General features: G+C 34.7%; 1 protein-coding gene across 2 annotated transcripts; it reads right to left on the reverse strand.

Annotated features, from left to right (window-relative positions):
• Positions 1–3185: 3185 nt before the first annotated feature.
• Positions 3186–20000, reverse strand: LOC109340040 (ribonuclease J-like). 2 transcript variants are annotated; one of them, XM_019577603.1, is made up of 18 exons: positions 19700–20000; positions 18408–18642; positions 17947–18070; positions 16290–16346; positions 15827–16018; positions 15664–15741; positions 14835–15017; positions 14639–14719; positions 13479–13544; positions 13284–13376; positions 12880–13005; positions 7349–7462; positions 7117–7212; positions 6799–6896; positions 6322–6722; positions 5481–5561; positions 5017–5405; positions 3186–3439 (listed from the first exon to the last, which is right to left on the reverse strand). In XM_019577603.1, exons 1-18 carry the CDS (start codon positions 19803–19805, stop codon positions 3344–3346), a joined length of 2616 nt encoding a protein of 871 aa, XP_019433148.1. In that variant the 5' UTR covers positions 19806–20000; the 3' UTR covers positions 3186–3343. The 2 variants fall into 2 exon arrangements, with proteins under 2 accessions (XP_019433148.1, XP_019433147.1); XM_019577602.1 differs by having other exon boundaries at positions 5017–5561; positions 19700–19999.
• Positions 20001–21770: the final 1770 nt, after the last annotated feature.

Consider the following 21770-nt stretch of genomic DNA (forward strand, 5'->3'; position numbering starts at 1 on the left):
AATAGAATCAAGCTAAATTGAACATTTCCGTTCGATCATATGCTATTAAATTTACAATCTTTTTCTCTCATATTTATATCACTCTTTGAGTGAGATTGAAAGACTTACAATGTTATAATACTTCTTTTAACATAAACCATTTTTTATTGTTGCGGTTGGAGATGTTCGGTGCGAAAACAATACTTGAGTTATTGAGCATGTAGAGTATATATGTGCAAATTTGTTGACGTAATCACTGTTGAATTATAGTAGAATCTTGGTGTTGCCAATAAAATCGACATGACCTAAGATTTCTATGTGAACTAGTATAAGTATATGCTACAATTCTCTATCTCCAAACTCTTTTTTGTTGAAATTTATATATCTACTTTTTAATATGATGACATTTTTTATTGTGTGTTACAATGAAGTTCATTTCTCAAACATTGTTTATGCTCTTTTATTATTTGATGAAATAATCTTCTAAAATTCCATGTGAAAAAAACAGACAAGTCAATTGTTATATTTTTGTGATCAAAATTGTTATCTCTGCCAAAAAAAACTTTAAATTTTAACTAAAATATGAGAACCATAATTCAACCCCTTCTTGTGTTATTTGTCCTTATTTTAACATGTAATCACTTTTATCAAGTTTTTGATCATGTGCATTTTGGGTATGATCTTTTAACCTCTTGAGAGTGTTGGGTTGTGAGACTTGAATCTCATTTTATATGAAAAATGACATTATAGTCTTCATCCAATGTTGCTAATCATTTAGAGTGATTGATTTCTTGAGAAGCCCTAGGGATCTAACCTTCTTAATAATCTCTATGTGAAACTGTATGGTCATTTAGAGGACCTTTTCGTTAGCTGGAGAGGCGCTCCCAATTTATTGATGTGGCCACTACTAATAGTGTCTGTCTATTCATTTGCTAAGATGAAGTCCTATTTGAATGGAGATCAATAGTCAAAAATGTTATCTCATTTTTTGTTCCAACCAATCAGATTGTGTTGTCACTATAAATCACAGATGATCTACAATCGATCTTCTCCTTTGATTTTTATGCTCACCATTTTCACCAAAATATCTGATTTGAGAAATTTGTTTGTTTCTCACTTCCACACCATAGACATTAGGAAATTCATTAGAACTACACTACGGTGTAAGTTTTCTGTATGGAGGGTTGAATATTTTCTTTGATGGACCAAACATGATGTATTAACCTTGTTCCTTTCACCAGTGGCTGAAATGGCATTCTGATTCAGTTATTATGACCATGTTAACCTTGTTCCTTTTCATTTCAACTGTCATTGCCATATTCACTATAGAAGTTGAAGAACACATAGTTATCAATGTATTCAAAATATGCTTATACTATCAAGCAAATATAACATTGTTGTCAGCAGCTTATTTACCGGGGAAACTTTGGTAGGGTTATCGTTGGCTAATGGCATTAACTTGTCCTTAATCAGCCATATGCAATTAGCAATCATTAACTTTGGTAGAGATGTCTAAGCGTTAAAATCTGGTCATAGTCTCATATTTGAACTCATATATAGAAGAATGCTTATTCCTTTCATTGGCAATGAGAACGGAGCGTCAACCGGCACATTAGTTGCTCCTAAAAATGAAGAATGAGAAGCGCTCCGAAAACTTAGCACTGTTAAGCCTTTAATAAATTCATTGTTTATTCATTTTCCAAGTGGCACAATTTAACAGGTGAGATAGACAATGAAACAAACTCTTGGGACAACTGATTTCTATAGCTTTTGCAGATGACCTTATCCTCTGTAAAATTGAATAGGGGTCAAGTTGATTGTATCTCTACTTGTCTTCATCTTTTTGCCGAAAGTTCAAGCATTAGAGTTAATAAGGATATGACTCTCTTTTGTAAGAAGGTTTAGTCTCATGCAGTAGGTCCTTGGTGTGCTGCCATAGTGCCATCTAACCTAATGGAAACAATGACACTCCTACCAGAGTAACTTATTTTTTTCCTTTTACTTTTAAGAATGAAAGTGTAATTTCACTCTAAATAAAACGATTCAAATATCCATATAAGTTAATTTTTCTATGACATTTCAAAATACTTCCTTCTCTGGTCTCCATTACTGGAGAGAGGAGTCTCACTCAATGCAAATATGTTACATCGTCAAGTTTGTGATAATCTTAATAAGTCGTGTCATTCTTTCCTTTGGGATACTAATAAGGTTAAAAGATTGCATTTGACAAACTCGGATAACGAGTGCACTATAAAATCATTGGTGGGCTTCGTTTGAGAAGCTCCAGGCATTGGAAAAGTGCCCTTATGATGGAAAGGTAACTTTAGCTTTTAAGTCCGTTTCAGGACAAGATAATATGGAGAAATGGTGATGATGATTGTCACAACCCGATATTAGGTTGAATATATGCTCTCAACTTAGCATAGAATGTCTTAAAGAGGCGGCTTTGGTCAAATTGATATGGAGAAAAAGGTCACTGAATTGGAGCTTCCAAAGGGGTCGTGCAACATGTCTATACTATCTCAACAATGTCTTTAGCATCCCTTAGTTATTTGAGTAGTTCTATTTATATTGTTATTTTCTTCTGTGAAGTTACATAATATAATTTATAACAACCTTTAAACTTAACAAGGCTAACTTAAAAATAAGTTTAAAAATGACAAGAAATAGTCTCTACATCTAATGATATTTAAAAAAATCTTTGTTCGCCTCTTAGAACTTGTTTTTTCTTTATATTCCCTAATTTGTTTCCTTATTGAAAACTAAGAATCTACAATGAACAAAAACAACTGAATCTACCATTATTATAATTAGATAGTTGAGTTTGTATCTTGAATCATACAAACATTACATCTAACCAATATCTTGTTATGAGTCTTTATCCCCACTTTTCTTCTCTACTTGACTCTCCAAATCAACATCCAGCAACATGCGTAACTATGAACAATGAAATGTTCCAAAAACACAAAAGTAATGAAAATAAACTATAATGCATATATTAACAAAGGAAAGGAATCAGATGGGGTGGGTATCTGAGGTGAGGTGTTGGTATAAATGCCACAATCCCCTTACCGTGGAGGGTTTTAAGGAGAGAAGCTATTAAGAGATTGAGGGTTCAAATCTCGCCCACTAAAAAACTACTAACATTTAACTATAAAAAAAAATCCCCTTATGTTGTCTATCCCTTTGTCCCTCAGAAAACTATAGATCGTCAATGCCATGAGTGCATAATGATATAAATAATCATGTTGCAACTGGTACATTATATCTTCCTAGTGACCATGCCTGGACTTATTATCAATCTTCAGTGTATGGAGCTCTGGTTCAACCAAAAATAATCTCACCTTGTCCACCACATTTCCAATTATTTTGTTGCCCGGGCATCGTCATTAGACATTATCCTTTCCATGTCCTCAAAGTATTGCCAACTTTTCTTGCTACCCTTCTCATTCTTGAGCTCCTGCTTAAAAGTAATGTTATTTTCTGAAATTGTAGCTATCTTACACAAGAGAAAACAGGTCAATCACTATTATAAACCACATCAACATCCAAAGTAGATTGGTGCACATTATGGGATTTTTTTAGAAATAACAAAAAAAGTTATTTTGACATAAAGGGATAATTAAGTACTGAAAAAAGGATAAACAAAAATTCATAGAAATAACAAAAAAAGGGTAGTGACAATCAGATAATGGATATGTATGGGATTGATTGGGATGGCTAGCTTAAACCCAACCAGATATTCCGATAGGGACATCTACTTCGATTTAACCCGAGCTCACCATGTACCGATATGGCTAGGACAGAAATGGGTGAACCTGATAGAACTCTAGTATTATATTGCTATGAGGGAAAATCTCCACAAGATTACAATATAGTGTTGCAGAATTTTGAGGGTCTCCACCTCCCAATGGCCAAAGGCCCAATTTCTCTCTACATACAAGATGCCCTCAATTTCTAACCCATCTCTTATTTATACACAGCATGTACTATTTCTCTAGCTATCTCAGCCCCTAACTAACTAAATAACAAACTCCTAATAACATTCTGACTAAGTGATTAGGGGTTACTTAAGACAAACCCGATATGTTAATAAACAAATTTAAACATAATGTATAACCAAATCATATAATTAGAGGTAGTGTATCAAATTGCAGACCGCATCACGTAATGCGGCCGCAATATTGTAGTTGCGGTGGCCGCCGCAACCGCATCACACCACAATTGCAGTGTGATACCGGATCATAGTAATGCGACCGCAACATGCCGCATCGCAACCGCATGGACCGCATCAGGCCGCAACGCAACCGTATCGGGCCGCATCAGACCGCATCGATGTGAAAAATATGTTTTTACTCACAAAATAATTCACATCACAACGGCCGCAATCCGCATCGCGACGACCAGGATTGCAGTAACCGCAACCACAATCGCGACCGCAACCGCAATTTAAGACACTGATTAGAGGTACCAAACTAAAACTAAAGTATGTTTAATAGTATATACGTAACAATGAATAACATCAATATAAATAGAAAAAGGGATGTGTACTCACAATCACACTATCGGCATATTGTCAACCATTTATTTTTATAATTTTTACTTAAAAGTCAAATGTCTTTTAAGAGATGGTTGGTGGATGACATACTAACAGTGTAGAAACATTTGCACTGTCAGTATACATTTATTCTCTTGATTTAAGTGAAACATTTTTTTGGCACATTTTTTCTCTTGGGACAGTCTAGGACAACCTGAAACTCAACCTCAAGAAGACCCGAGAACACACCAGATCTAATTTCCAAAACCCAAATCCATCAAAAGAAACTTTGGGCCTGGGCAGATTAGTGGGATGTGAAACTTTTGCAAACTTCCATCCATGATCTTTTGACCTATGTTTTTATTCTATACCAAACTAACCATTAAACATAAAAAGCAATCCGTCAATAGTTTTGAATGGTTACTTGAAATCATTATTCAATTTTCATTTTAATAATGATAATGATGATGTGAACTTGCGTAAGGGAAGAATAAACAAACCTCATATTTCAGTACCAAAGATGTCCACAGAGATTTGCACTGTCCAGCACTTCTGCTGATCCCATCAGTCAATAATGTCTGAGAAATCTCTTCCCAGAGAGCCATCCTTCCCTTAACGATTTGAAATCTGTCATGTAATTCCTCACGCATACCAATCACCTTCTTAACTTCCTCAGGTTTCCATTTATTTCTCTTCACTGATTTTGAAGACTTGGGTTCAGAATTAGATGTCTCTTCAGACTTGGATATAGAACTAGACTTCTCTTCATACTTGAGTTCAGAATTAGATTTCTCTTCAGACTTAGGTTCGGAATTAGACATTTCTTCAGACTTGGCATCATCAGTGTTTTCGGAATAATCTTCCTTCGGATTGGACTCATGCTCCTTTTGTGTAACATAAGCATTGCTAGCTTTATTTGACTTCTCAAATGGTGAGGATGCAATGGATGTTTTCAAAAATACACCTGAATCCTCTGAATCAAATAAATCACCCTCAGCTCCACTTGAAGTAGTGGTATTTTTCCCTTCGACATCAATGCCATCATCTACACTAATTAATAGATAAGGGTGAGAATAGACAGTAATGATCTAGGCTTAAAAAATATCACACCACTAGATATTTATATTAAGAGTCACGTATGTCTCTGCACCCACCAACTATAGTATAAAAAAGTCACATCATGTATATACCGTGGAGGTTCATTGCACTATGATGTCATTTTACTACATAAAGAAACTTACAGTCTCCTGCGTGTCCTGTCCATTTAAGAACAAGGACAACTGAAGACATTCATATTGTCAACTAATTGACCTACAATAATTCATGTAATCATTTATTAACAAATGCGTATGAAACCATATTAATCCATAGTTCAAAATTCATAAGGAACCCAACTTAAAAGCAACCAAAGCTCACCTGGAGAACTAAATGAAAACAATCGATTGGTTTGAGATGGAAACCATAATCAGCTTGGTTACATAAAAAACTAGCCTGAGTTTCACAAACAGTTGACTAACTGAATGCGAGAACCAGTGTCACATACCAATAATAAAGAAAATATATATTAACCACGAGAACACTTCAGTCTTGGTGAGAGATGTCACCATGCACCCCTAAGCCAGGCAAGCAACAGTCGTCTAGAGGGGGATCAAGAGCACCCAACTCTGTATGAAAGCAGATCCAATGGAATCTTGCAAACATAAGCTTGACATCGCATATTCAATAAAGTGCAAATAAAAGCAGAAAAGCAAAGCCAACCAAACCTACACCATTCTCTATGTACTCCTCAAATTCATTGGTGTTACCTCTTATTTGCATTGAGGTAGACTGATTTGCCTTCCCATCTCCATCCACCACTTTTCTTAATGTTGATATACCAGGACCCACATGGGATTTGCCAGACAACTTTGTGTTTATCTCATCTGCAAGAACGGCTGCAGGATTTTCAATGGCAATAGCAATAACTTCTGGTCTTTTACCACTGTACTTCCTTACCATCTTCCTCAACACCTCAGACACAGTTCTTTCCATGTGAGACAGTGGACAGTTTACAGGGCAGCTTGAAAGAGCTGCATGAGCAGCTTTATGGAGTGCATCCAGCAACTTCCCTTTGTCAAGCCACAAGCATCTTGTGGTAATTCTTATCTTCCCTTTTAAGGTGTTTTCAGCCAAACTATCTGAATTTTGAGGGCGAAATATTTCCATGCTGTAAAAGATTAATGGTAGGATGTCACCAAATATTTTCTGCTTCTTTTACTAAATTTAAAAGTTGAAAGATATACCTAACCACAATGATGCCGTCTAATGCAACTCTCAATCTTTCATCAATGCAGAGTTCACTTGATGTACCAAATGCTTTGTCGCCATCACTATACTTCAACTGCATGAAAAAAGAAATATTGAAGAGTTGAAAGTTTTTTACACTACCAACCAATCATACATTACAATATATGTGCCTTATGAGATAGTTAGTGAAAGTAAAAAGAATTAATGACGTGGCAACACATTGGATGACAGTGTAAACAACGTTTACACAACAGTGCATCACAATTAAATCCATTTTAAAAAGAGGCAAGCAAAATCCTTTGAGGGCCACAAACCTGTAAATTCTCTTTTCCAAGGGAAATGAAACCATTTGAAAGGACTCTTCTATTTCTCAAGTTTGAAACACCAAGCATCTCTCCATTCTTAATAACCTGGTCCATACATCTCATTAGCTCCTTCCAACATAATATGTAATAATTTGTATGACGTGTTAATACAAATTTCATTCTTATAATCCACTAACTAGTCCTTTCTCCATGAAATCTTATAAAAGAGGAAATAACTCACAGCAGTGTGTCGAATGCCAGTTGATTTTCCAAGTAATTCATGCTCCTTCAAGAACACTAGTTCTCCATGTATGGGAAGAAAATGTTGTGGCTTCACTATTCTAAGTACTTCCTCCTGCAGAATTATATATCGTTTTCCTCTTCAACAACATGCCATTATAAAGACAAAAAGCGTCAAAACAAAGTAACTAGCTTGAAAGGTCCTGATACTCCATGTGAAATCTCACGATCTGGATATTCATGTAACCTAATTTTTCTTTCCCTGAATATAACGGGAACATCAAATACTTTTGAATGTAAAAACTAGGATGTAACCATGTCCAGCCAACCATATTTTCTAACTCTAATTGGTTAATAAGTAGTACTGTAAGCATCAAAACAACATGCCATTATAAAGACAGAAAGCATCAAAACAAAATAACTAGCTTGAAAGATCCCAATACTCCATGTGAAATCTCACTATCTGGATATTCATGTGTTATGAGTCTTTATGGAATTCAAGGAATTTGAATAAGAAAATGATGAATTCAATGGAATAAGGGTAAGAATTCCTATGGAAAAGAAAGGAATTCGAACAATCTTGTTATCAATGATCAAGAATTACAAGAATTTCAGTTTTGAAGAGAGAAAGAAGAGAAGTTTTACAACTTTATAAAAATGGAAATTTATATTAACTAACTTTTGAATTCTACCATTTATAGCCTAACTAATATAACCACCTTTCCTAAACTATTAAGAAATTACAGATCTGTCCCTAAAATTGCCCACCACTTAAAAACATTCTTGTCCTCAAGAATGAAAATTTGGAAACCTCTTGCATAGATCATAGTAGAATTCCCACGAAGCATCTTCAATCAATTGATGTTTCCACTTGACCAAGACCTTGGTTATTGCTTGTCCCTTGCGTTTGATAGTGATTTTATCAAGGATAAGCTCAGGCTCCTTGTCAACAGGTCATTCACTTGCACCCAAAGGAATAGTTGTAGAAGTAATAGCTTGTCCCACATGTTGCTTTACCTGAGATACATGGAAGACATTGTGTATCTGAGCATGTTCTGGAAGTTGCACCTTGTAAGCTACTGTTCCCACCTTACTGAGGATTGGAAAGGGACCAAAATATTTTGGAGCAAGCTTCTCATTCAACCTTGCTGCAACTGAAACTTGCTTGTAAGAGTGCAACTTGATATAAACCAAGTCTCCTTCATTAAACTGCATATTACTCCTATGTTTATCCGTCAATTGCTTCATTCTATCCTGAGCTCTCCTAAGATGGAATTTAAGCACCTTCAACATCTCCTTTCTTTTAGCCAAACTCCTATCCACCAACTGGACCTTTGATTCCCCAGGTAAATAAGACAGGTATGCTAGGGGAGGTTGACCATAAACCACCTCAAATGGAGTAGCCTGTATAGAGGTTGGAAAGTAATATTGTACCATCATTCAGTTAATGGCAGCCACCTTAACCATTATTATGGAGTGTCTGCACACATACATCTGAGGTAAGTTTCCAAACATCTATTCACTACTTCAGATTGACCATCTGTCTGAGGGTGATAGGAGGTAGAAAGTTGGAATTGGACACCTTGAAAGGCCATGAGATCTTGCCAAAATTTACTAATAAACACTGAATCTCTGTCACTTGTGATTGAATCTGGAAACCCATGGAGCTTAAAGACATTATCGATGACAGCTTCAGCTACAACATTGGCAGTGTATGGATGAGCAAGTTAGATAAAGTGAGCAACCTTACTTAATATGTCTACCACCACAAAAATGACTTGTTTCCAATTGGAATTAGGTAAGCCCTCAATAAAGTCCATGGTAATATGTTGCCAAACATGATCAGGGATAAGTAAATGCTGTAATTATTAGAGTATTGTAATAGTTTAGCAATTCAGTTAATTTGTTGTAACTGTGTTAGTCGTGCCAAAGCTATGAGTTGGCACTTTTAGTCTATGCTTTCCGGCTACTATATAAGCAACACTTTACTCTCTTGTAAACACACTTTTAATAATAACAAATTCTCAACATTCAGTTACATTTTCCATTCTCTCTCTTCCTTCACCATTTTGTTTTTCTCTTTTTACATGGTATCATGTCATGGCTACCACCATCAACATTTGGACCCGTCCTTCTCCTCCGCTTTCTCGCTCCACTGTTTCACCGATTCAGGCGATTTCTTCACCTCTTGTTCTTCTGATTCCTTCGATGAAACTAACAGAGAAAAATTATTTGGTTTGGAGGCATTTCATGCTTGCAACCCTAACATCAAATTGTGCAAATCGATTTGTGTTAGGAACTGAAATTCCGTATCAATTTCTCAACGACGATGATCGTCTCATCTACCGAGTAAATCCAGCCTATCTCCGTTGGGAAGAAATTGATCAATCAGTGTTCTTAAGGATTCTAAACTCACTTTTTAAAAGCTTGCAACCTCGTGTGGTTGGTTGTGTACATTCGTGGCAGCTGTGGGAGGAGCTTGACTCCTACTGCAATTCTCAAACTAAAGCACAAAGCAGACAGTTATGATCTCAACTTCGCTCTATCTCGCAAGGTTCGTGTTCCGTTTCAGAGTATTTCACTAAAATCAAAGGATTAGTCGATGTATTAATCTTCATCAAAACACCTATTTCCAATTCGGAACACATCGCCTACATACTGGATGGTTTAAATGAAGAATATTAGTCAATCATAACTTCCATTGAGTCAAATTTATCATCCATCGACTCACAATCTTGAATCCGTTCTATTGACCTATGAATCAAGACTAGAGAACATGTTCATGAGTTAACATGTGTCAACACACCACAACAAAATGGGGTAGCTGAAATAAAAAATCATCATCTTCTTGAAATCACCAGAGCATTACTCTTTCAAATGAGTGTTCCTAAGTTTTATTTGGGGAAAGTTGTCTTAACTGCTGCTTATTTAATCAATAGGTTACCATCTCGGGTTTTATCCAATGATAATCTCGTCCAGTTTATGACCAGTTTTTTCTCTTGAGTCTCTTGAGTCTCTTGATGCCTTTCTCTCTCTCCCCCTAATTCAGAAGGAACCTTCTACCACAGATGACATAATACCAGTGCAGAATCCTGAACCAATAATAATACAAGTGCAGAATAATGAGGACAGATACAAGAAAAAGTACCAACGGAGAAGTAAACCTATTCCGGTCTAACAGCAACAGCAAGTTCAATCGTCTTCACTTGAGGTAAGTAATGAGCATCCTAATTTTAATCAGTCTCCTAATTCTAATGAGCCTATTGTTGATGATTTACCTATTGCCTTAAGAAAAGGAAAACGATCATGTACCAAGTACCCCATATCACAATTTGTGTCTACTAAAAATTTGTCTATGTTGCATCAGAGTTTTATTTCAACTATTGAATCTATTAGAGTCCTTACCTCGACTACTATTCAAGAAAGGGGAGCATTTGTCTATAGAAGTTTATATAGATGCAGATTATGTAGGATCAATGGTTGATAGAAGGTCCATCAGTGGAAATTTAGTGACATGGAGGAGTAAGAGCAAAATGTAGTTGCAAGATCAAATGCAGAGGCAAAATTCATAGCACTGGCTCAAAGGATTTGTGAATTGTTATGGATGAAGATCATACTATATGATTTAAAAATAAAGCGCGAGTCTCCTATGAGACTTTTTTGTGATAATAAATTTATAATTAGTATTGTTCACAATCCAGTCCAACACGATAAAACAAAGCACATAGAAATAGACCGACACTTTATTACAGAAAAGTTGGATAGTGTCTTATTTTTACACAATATATTCTTTCAGGACTTCAGTTGGCAGATGTGTTCACGAAGGGACTTCCCTTAGAGCGATTTTGAGATCTTACTTCTAAGCAGGGAATGATAGATATCCATTTACCAGCTTGAGGGGGAGTGTTGTAATATGGGGAGATTCTTGTTATCATTAAAAAATCTGTTTTTTATTTATAGTATTAATTAGGAGATTTGTACATACTATAGTATTAATCAGGAGATATGTCCAAATTATTTATTTCCTTAATTAGGATTAGTCTTGGCCTATAAATTTTAATTACTTACTGTTGTTTAGATGACAAGGAATAAGATTATTTTCATTTCTTTAAGTCAGGTTTAGAATTGATCAAAGGCCTTCCTCTCATATTGTTGTTGGCAAAGTTTTTGACCCTGCCACTGCTATGGATACTAGGACTAGCAGCTTCATAGAGCTTGGTTAAGGTAAATGCCTTTCTTACGTTGGGGTTGAAACAATCTCACCATCATCTGCACATCATTCTTCAACCCTCCCAAGAAACAACTCAATATGTAATCTTCTAATAAATGCAGCCTAATAATAACAGCATCAAACTCCTCATGATACTCAGCAATTGTCCCCTTTTGTCTCAATTTTATCAACTCAGTCATAGGATCATCACAAACCTCCTCAAATCTTTCAAGCAATGTCTTCACATATTCCCCCAGGTAGGCAAAGAATTAACCCACATAGACCTCACATATGCATGATGCCACTTCAGAGCCTTTCCCTCAAAATGCATAATTGCAAACTTCACCTTAAAATCTTCAGGGGTGTTATTCACCATGAAGTATGTTTCACATTGGTACAGCCACTCCTTCACATTGGTCCCATTAAATCTAGGAAATTTTATCCTAGATAACTATGTCTGACATGCATATGGATAGGGATTATTACATTCACCTGTGTTATGGTGGTGATCTCAACCTCCAAGGCTTGATTTATTCGACAAGGAAGAACCTTCTGATGTGTTCTGCCGGAGTAACTCCTCGACTGATTGTTTGAGAGATCCAGTCATGGATTTCTGCAGATAACTCATCAACTCTGTCATGCGCAACTCAAGTTTTTCTAAAATTCGCATCTACAACCGTTCCTCAATTTCCCTTGTTGCAGCCTGCGTACATGTGGATTCTGCCATCCTTTCCCATAAAAAAGAAGCTCTAGATACCAATTGTTATGAGTGTTTATGGAATTCAAGGAATTCAAATAAGAAAACGATGAATTCAGTGGAATAAGGGTAGGAATTCCTATGGAAAAGAAAGGAATTCGAATAATTTTGTTATCAATGATCAAGAATTACAAGAATTTCAGTTTTGAAGAGAGAAAGAAGAGAAGTTTTACAACTTTCTAAAAATGGAAATCTGTTTTAACTAACTTTTGAATTCTTTTATTTATAGCATAACTAATATAACTATCTTTCCTAAACTATTAAGAAATTACAGATTTGTCCCTATCATCATGTAACCTAATTTTTCTTTCCCTAAATATAACGGGAACATCAAATACTTCTGAATATAAAAACTAGGATGTAACCATGTCCACTTACTTTCAAGATCAAAAGCCAACGATATTTTTTAACTCTAATTGGTTAATAAGTAGTACAGTAATAATTATTTGACAACTGCTGTATATCTTGCAAAGGCATTGAACAGACAAGAAATGAAAAATTAAAAAATGATAAATGAATAAGAAAGAAACAGAGAAACATTGGCATGTAATAAAAAATAACTTACCAATTCTCCACGATATGCATGACCAGATGTGTGCAGACCTTCATTTTTTCCCATAACTATTGTTGATCCTATCTCCGATATGCGGTTTAGCATTTGCATTACGCGAGACTCATTTCCAGGGATAACCTAGCCGTGCGATTTTGAAGCAGAGAACAAATTAGACAGCACAAACTGATATGTAGTAAATAAAATAGGAAACATTTTTCATAGAACAAATCCAGAAATAAACACAAGGTCATGCAGAAAAATCCACTCACTGGAACAGGTTGAAAGTAAAAATAGTATATGGTAAATTCATATACTATTATCAGTCCCTTAGCAACAAGTTCAATTAGTTATACTAGACATGCTTTAGCCTTTAGATAAAGTAAAAGGCAAACACCTAATACAGTGTTCTATCATACCTTAGCTGAATACAGAACAACATCTTCCTTAGATAATTTGAAAGCATGGCTACTTCCGTAGGATGCAAGATTTAAGGCGGCACGTGGCTCTGCCTGACACAATAATAGCACATATTTGGTCATATGCATTATACTTGTCCAATGTTTGTAATTCATGGGAGTGGGCAGCCTCTAAGGATCTCGAAAGCAACTTACTTGAGATCCTGTTGTTACAATTAGCAGATCCTTTGGAGCATAAGCATCAATATCCTCAGCTTTCACCTATGTAAAATTAGAAATAATGAAAAGCAGGGCAACAGACATGACAGCACGAGACTTTCAAACACTGTTACAATACAAGATAAAGACGAATAGGTGTTATTACAAATTTAGAAACACATGGTGCAAACGATAACAAATCAAAGCAGTGATTATCTAAATAATTATTGGAGCACGGGTTGTCGCAATAGTTCAGGTTGGTAAACAAGGCCCGAGAATAATACTATTTATGAATATTACACATTAGGGCTAAAGTGTAATTTCAGTAATTATGTTATGTTAGTGTAGTGAGTTAGTTTGTTAAGCTAACTAATAGCTTGATTAAGAAGCTAGGGCACCACCTATAGATGGTGGTGTGCTTCTTATGTTGTAACTGACAATCATAATCATAAATAAAATTCAGAGTGGGCAGTTCAATACTCTCTTCTCTCTAGTTCTCTCTCCTTCATTTTCATTTCATTTCTCTCTGTTCTTCTCTGTTTATGATGACTTGTATTACACCATCACCATCTAACATGAAAGTTTACTAGTTTGGAAAGCATATGCCTAAATCTAGCTTGAGCTGCAAGTCCAAAGAGCATCATGTTGAAAGATGACTTTTGAATGCTCATTAAGGAAAGAAAGTTAACCAGGTCACAGAGAAGACAAAAATACTGTATGTGAAGGATCATATAAAACCTCTTAAAATCATAGTAAAAGGTGCTGAGGAAAGGCAAGAGAAGGGGCTACCATGTTAAAATAAACAGGTAAAGTTCATCATGGTAGATTTATCTACTTGTAAGTTGTAATGAATTTCCTCTGACAACCAAATTAATAAATCAAGCTGTCCAGTACTTGATCTGACTAACCCCATAAAATAAATAGGAAATCATATATGTGATTTGCCTATTCGTACTGAATTCCTCTAATAACAACCTAGTAAATAAAACAAGCTGATCAGCACTAGATTTCTCTAATGTCCAGCTGCCAATCTCTTAGCACTGAACTATATATAAACTGTCAAAAACTGCAAATATATAATGTAAAGAAAGAAGTCCAGCCACCATGTACAACAAATTAGGCAAAATGCTGGAATAAAGTCTCCAAATGTTTATTACCAGAGTGGATGGATCAATGGGAGCCTTTCCATCCTTCCAAGCTGCTTCTAAATATGTTCTTAAAGACATGCCAACAAAAACCTGATATTATATTCATAAAACTACAATCACTAAACAATAATCATTATTTGCATTTTAAACAAGAAAACGATTCTAAATTGAACCATAGTGTTAGCCAGTGAGAAGATAACATTACCAACTTTCTGCCAGTTAAATCAGCAGCAGCTTTCACACTTCCAAGCCGATGTATATTTGATGCAAATTGGGTTGTTATAACCCTTCCTTTAGAAGCAGAAATATGCCTCAATAATGCTTCTGCCACAACAGATTCACTGGTTGTCCTTCCAGGTGAAAGTATATTTGTCGAATCACTCATCATCTGAAAAGTAAGGCCCAAAGCAAAGTTTGCTTCTCTCTTTTGTCAACATTTAAGAACACAGAGGGAAAACATACATACAGCACCGATAACAATAACAACAACAAAGCCTTTCCCACTAAGCAAATGATATATTTTAATGTCTTTTTTATTTTATAAAAATATATATACGATAATGTTAAATTTTGAACATGTGTCTCATGCATCTAAGACTAACCTTATGAGCAGAAGAAAAGAACTGAAAATTTTCTTTCTACAGATAATGAGAAGGGGGAAAGGCATACTGAAGAGGATATGCACTAACAAAAGTAGAGATTAAAATTAAAAATGTATATTGACAACAAAAAATAATACAACTTGAACTTTTGAAAAATGGAAAGTGACATCTTTCAAGAAGTCCATGAGGATATGGCTAGCCATGAAAGCCATATCTACGTTAATATGAACTAGTTAAATAATACACCACTCACAGAATACAACCAAAATTAAATATATACATATCAAGGAGACTGTTCATCACTAACCTATGAATCTCTCACGGTATTTAAATTGCATCAAGTATACCTCTTCCTTATGTTAAATCCAATGAATAAACTTTAGATAAATTATCAAAGACCTAGAATAAGTGTCAGAGATCCAAGTGACATACCAATGTTACTCCTTCTTTAGAGAGTTCCTCCAAAGCTTCACGATCAAAAACATTCCCATCTAGTGGTGTCTCATCAATCTATTGAATCAACTTCTTCAGCAATAGAAGATGCAAGGTCAATGAAAGTGACAATGCACTTAGAAATAAAAAATGAAATTCTGACCTTCCAGTCCCCAGTGTGAAGAATAGTACCATCAGAGCAGCGAAGAACTAATCCACAACAATCAGGAATAGAATGGGTCACCCTGATAGGTTCTATCTCAAATGGGCCAGCCGTAAACTTCTTCCTTGTTCTAAATGTTTTCAGTCTAGATGGAATAAAAATACCATGCTCCTTCAGACGTTTTTTTATAAGCTGTCAAAACGAAATTTTCCACCTTATTTGGACTGCAATGAACAAAATAAGCAATGCCAAGACTTTGATGAAAAAATTGTGCCACAAATTTTAAATGATAATAGATATCAATACAGTGACACAAAATGAAGAATTCAAGAGTTAGTTTGTCAACTTCAAGATATGTTGACACTATAACTTCGTTCACTTCCTATGGAACATTAATGTTGACACACAAGGCGGGTGAGCATTTGACAAATAGCATTCATAAAGAAATCTCCATGCCAACTACCTCCATAGTAAAGGAAGATGCAAAAATTGGTGTATTGGAATCCAATGCAGGGATGACCTAATGAACCAAAAGAAAGTTATGATAAGAGTATATATAAAGAAAGAACAAATACATAGTTAATGGTAATCAATTAAAATAAATGTAAGAGGGGAAATAGAGTCTTTGATGGCATGAAGTGAGAGAAAAAATACTTTGATGTAAAAGAACAACCCGTTATACACACACACATAATATAATATATCTCTGTGTGTGTGTGTGTGTGGAGAACTGAAGCAATCCCATTCTGCAGAAGATTTATAAGCATGGCTGGTTGAAGACTTAATCAATATGTCTAAGCAATAACACCACAACAAAGCAAAATAGGATCCTCCCAAAACAAACCTAATTTCAACTCTAAAGGCAGCACATCAATTTAGTTTACTACATAAGTGTTGCAGATATTATTTTGTGATCAATCATTTTCTTACTCGTAATACTAAGTTAGACCTCTACAGTAACCTATATCTTTTTATTTTTAGTTTTTATATATAAAAGAATTCATTAAGAGAGAAGAGAAAAGTCCAAAATCGAGAGGATACAAAATTCTGAAGACAAAGAAAAACCGCAACCCGAATATACAAGGAGAAAACAAAAATCTATCAACATGAAACATGCAAAAGAGCTGCAAATTTCTCTGCAGGTTTATCAGAGACACCACCCCTAAAAGGGCTGTGAGCAAAACAACACAAAGAAGCAAGAAAAACTACTCTTTCCCAAATGAACTCAAAAGACAACCAATCCCTTGTAAAGGTTCTAGCATTCCTTTCCAACCAAATGCATCAAAGAACTGTAAGTGGGTGCATTGCCAAAGGTTTTTAGAATCTTTCCTAGATATAAACCCCCTAAAAGAAATACTCAAACTGCTGTAAATCCATGGGGCAAACCCATTGTTCACCAATGACACCAAACTAATTAAAGTATATCAATATTTCAATAATTTTACATCTCTACCGTCAAGAATAATTAATTAAGTATATCTTGACAAATCAGCCTCCTCAAATCGAGATGGAGATACTATTGATTGTTTAAAGGGACTTGCAATAATATAACAAAACAGATACATCGTCCCACGACTTGCCAAGTCCGCAAGTGATACAAACAACAACAGCAGCCAAGTCTGCCAGTGGCAATACTTCGAAAATACATAGTAGTCTAGTCCCAAGGAAGGAAAACAGCAATAAATAACAAAAGGAACCAAGGAATACGCCCAACCATTACATTCGACATATGTCAAAGTTATACAAAAGAGTGCACCAGAATCAGCCAAAAAAATATACACATGAGCCCTCAACATATACTCCGCTACAAAAGCTACCAATTAGAGAATTAACATATTTGGGTGTCTGTGATTTCAAATCTTCCTCAAAGCCCATTACCATTACATTGTCATAGCATTAAAAGATCCAAAGATGGATTGCCTCACCAAACTTTGAGTGCTTCTTTAAGTTCAGTCTTGATGTATTATGTTACAGTGCATCAAACATGAGCATTATATCCCATTTAAATAATTTCAGACAGATTTAATGGCATATGATAAAAAGAACTGGTAGCATTAACAAAAGTAGATTTTTGTCATTCACAAGTCAAACAATAAGTTTCACGGAGAAGGAAGCATTACCCAGGGTAAAGCACCAATATGGTCTTCGTGACCATGTGTTATAATAAGGGCTTCAATTTTGTGGCTCCATTTTCTTATAAATGTTGTATCAGGTATGATCTTTTGAACTCCAAGTTCATCATAGCTGAAATATGTGTATCGTGTGTTAATCAAGATCGGATATATAATAAAGGAAAGCATAGCAAACAACAATTTTCCAGCAGCAAATGGATAATAGTAACTTCAGTGCATTTAGAGTTTTAAAACTTCAAATGTGCTATTCACATAGAAAATATTATATGGTCTTAAACTTAGGATGCAATGTCAACTTTAGTAAGTTTTAATCTATAATAAAGTCGTTCATGGGAAATTGCCTCAATAACAGTTCAGGGCTTCATGCTAATTCATTAGGCTAAGTACGACAGATTGACAGGTAACTGCTTAGAAGGGAGAAAGGGGGAATTTGGAGCTATAAGACCTACTCTGGAAACATGACACCAGCATCAATGAGGATATAGCGGTCATGGTTACCAACAAGCATGCAATTCATTCCAATTTCACCCAACCCCCCAATAGGAAGAACACGGAGGGGTGGCCCATCTGATCCTTCATAAAATTGCTCCATCTTGCGTTGAACAGAGTCTTCCATGCTTTTTCGAGGACCTTCTATTTTTCTTGTTCTTTTGCGGGGTACTTTAGAATTAGATCCATCAGTACCTACATGAAACAAGCAGAACTATAAACACTATAAACAGTAGATGATGGACCTCAAAAAATATTATGAGGCACCACTGTACAATGTCAGCATGATCTCTTTATAGAAAAGATCACAAAAGAACTATCTTTATTGTTAAAGTGCCTAAAACTTTTCTCGCCCTTCTTGATCATCATCATTGGAAAGCATAACATCAAGGTCAAGTTCATCAAGTTAGCAACTACAATACCAAGTGATCAAACTCAGCTCATGTTATATCTTACATTTTAGTTTCATCTATATTCGAACTTTTCACTTCTTTTAAAGTTTCCATCAAAAATAAATTTATGTTTTTTGAGATAAGTGCCTTAAAAGTGAAAGAAGTTGAGGAAAGAAAAGTCAGAGAGAAAGTGAACTTTTCTCTTTGTTTGGTTGAGAAGAGAGTAAGAGAGGACAGAAATAAAAAATACAAGAGACCCACCAAAATTCTCTCTCCACATGTGAAGAGATAGGGAGAGCATAATGAAATGACAAAATCAACTCATTTAACCACTCTCTATATTTTATTATTATTTATTTACAAACATTTTTCTCTATTATTTTTCTTTTATATTTTCTTACTCATTGTTTAAAATTATATTAACATATTTTTATAATAAATTTTAAAGTTGTAATTCTTAAATTTTTAATTAGTCTTTTTTAATATTCTTTGGTGTATGCATATTTTTGTCATTCAAAAATTTATACATACATTTTCTCTAATGTCAAACAATACAACAATCTATCCTATTTCTCCCACTTTCTATGCTGATAAAAAATTAATGTCAAATTGAAGAGTTTGGATAAGGTATCTGGCATATGTATCTAAGTATTTTAAAATCTTTACTTTTTAAAGCTTAAAAAACAGGTCCTAAATCCTGGTCCAAACACCAAACCTGAATTTAAAAATTCCCTAGCAGAAGAAGAACATGCAAGATATATACACATTACTCAATCAAACTTTACTAAATCCAAACAAAATTATCAAGTAACAAGCACAAATGTGAAGTAGCACAGCATGGTTAATGGTGGTTCACTCACCTCGGACCTGAGAAGCAGCAACGGAACAAGAAACGGGAAGCCTAGTTGGCTTTGAGCAGAAGCAAAGACTGTAAGGACAAAGAGAGATGGAAGTATAAGATGCCATTTCAGTGTCACTAGAATCACCCTAAAAGTGTTTGATGAAGTGCCTCAGAGACTGAAACTGTGATAATGGAAAGGCTATGGAGTAATGAGACTAATGCTAATTGAGCTTGTAGCGGGAAATAGAGATGGATTGAGGTTGAGGGAAATATCTTTCTTGTCAATTTCTGAATATACAGACACAAATGTTGGAACGTGCGTGGTGAAACATGTGTTTCCGGTCACACGTGTGGAAGAGAATGGCTTTTGCTTTCATTATGGGTATTGAGGATAAAATCGACCTTTGCTTGCGGTATGAAATTAAATTAGGTATTCGTTGGTGTAAGATTTTACTATACTTTTTATAAAGATCAAAAAATAATAGTTTGATTCATCCAAATAACATTTGTTATGAATGGTAATAAATCAATTATATATTTAAAATGGATTAGTTCATTAGATAAATACATATGGTTGACAGTATTAAAAAAAATTAATGAATTGTTTGAAAATTGTTATCACGAAAGTATATTTGAAATTCTAAACCTCATATTTTCTTAATCACATGAAAATATTGCATCAATCTAAATATTTTTTACTTACACACTTTATATTATTGAGGGTGTATTTATTTTAAGATTAAATTATACATATCATCTTTATTTATATACATACATTATATTAACTACATATGCATAAGAAATAAGTATGATTTTTAAACAAAAAATAAGTGATGATTGTAATTAAGTTAAACAAAATATGTTATATTGTCGAGAAAATCCAAATATTATAAGAATCAATACTTTTTCAATATTTTTGGTTTGTTATAAAATACATCAATAATTCTAAGGATATATTTTTTAAATCACTCTTATGTTATATTATAATGAACTAAAATTAATAAAGATGTATTGACTCATACTTTTCGGACTTATCTACACATTATATCATATTTTGTTTAAATTAATTACATTTTTACACTTTTTATATGGACACAAGTAAGCCCAATGTTGATCTCGGAAGCATCCAAGGAATTGGAGGGGCCATGATAAGGGCAAAGACTAAAAAAACACATGAAACACTTGGACAACTCGTGGCATTCCAAATCAAATTCATGAAAAGTCTAAGTTCATTAATTGCATCATTCAAGAGGAGCACCAACATGTTGGTCATGGCTTGAAGGAACATTGCTAGGTGATGGGCGTGTGCAACAGGTGTTGGGCGTGTGTGCAACAGACATTGGACATGGTGCACCTATGGCTAGGCATGTGCATCAACATGCGCTTGGCAAGGCATCTCTAACTTATCATGGTGTGCCGATAATGAGAATGGAGTTGTGGCATTAATAGGCCTACGATTTCTCACGGGTGCTTAAACTTTGTTTAGCCTCTTTTGTATTTGAATTTAAGAATAAAAATCTTGTAATAAACTTTGTGGTAAGTTTTGCCATCAAAGTGTAACTGTCATAATTAAGGCAAGAAAGAAGTGTGACATGAATGTCGTGCATTTATGTGTTTCTTTGTCTATTTAAAGTGTGTATTTTGCTTGCCTAAATTGTTGGAAGCTCATCAAGACCGAATTATGGGAGCTCCTAGCCGTTTTGAAGTGTCTCATGAAGGAATGAGCATGTGGAATTAGTGTGGAATGAATCAAAAGTTGTCCAGCTTTTATTGGGATCATTAAGCCATGTAAAGCCTTGATTTAAAAAGTGATTATCGTCAAATTTGGATAAAAGAAGGGGATGAGTAGAAAACTGCTTTAAAAAAAAAGCTTGGTTTATATGAGTGGTTAGTTATGCCTTTTGGTTTAATTAATACTCCTAGTACTTTTATGAGATTAATGAACCATGTTTTGAGGGAATTTTTGGGTAAATTTGTTGTCGTCTATTTTGATGACATCTTAATATATAGTAAAAACTTGGATGATCATATGAACATTTGAGAGATGTTTTACTTATATTAAGAAAAGAAAATTTTTATGCTAACTTCGA

The sequence above is a fragment of the Lupinus angustifolius genome, unplaced genomic scaffold (assembly GCF_001865875.1).
Source record: "Lupinus angustifolius cultivar Tanjil unplaced genomic scaffold, LupAngTanjil_v1.0 Scaffold_131_38, whole genome shotgun sequence".
NCBI classification, from domain to species: Eukaryota; Viridiplantae; Streptophyta; class Magnoliopsida; order Fabales; family Fabaceae; genus Lupinus; species Lupinus angustifolius.

Coding starts and splice junctions, on each gene's coding strand:
- LOC109340040 (XM_019577602.1), bottom strand. CDS start 19,805: ATGGCATCTTATACTTCCATCTCTCTTTGTCCTTACAGTCTTTGCTTC. Junction 15,742..15,826: donor TTCACACTGGGGACTGGAAG/GTCAGAATTTCA, acceptor TTGATTCAATAG/ATTGATGAGACACCACTAGA. Junction 15,018..15,663: donor CTAAAGAAGGAGTAACATTG/GTATGTCACTTG, acceptor CTTACTTTTCAG/ATGATGAGTGATTCGACAAA.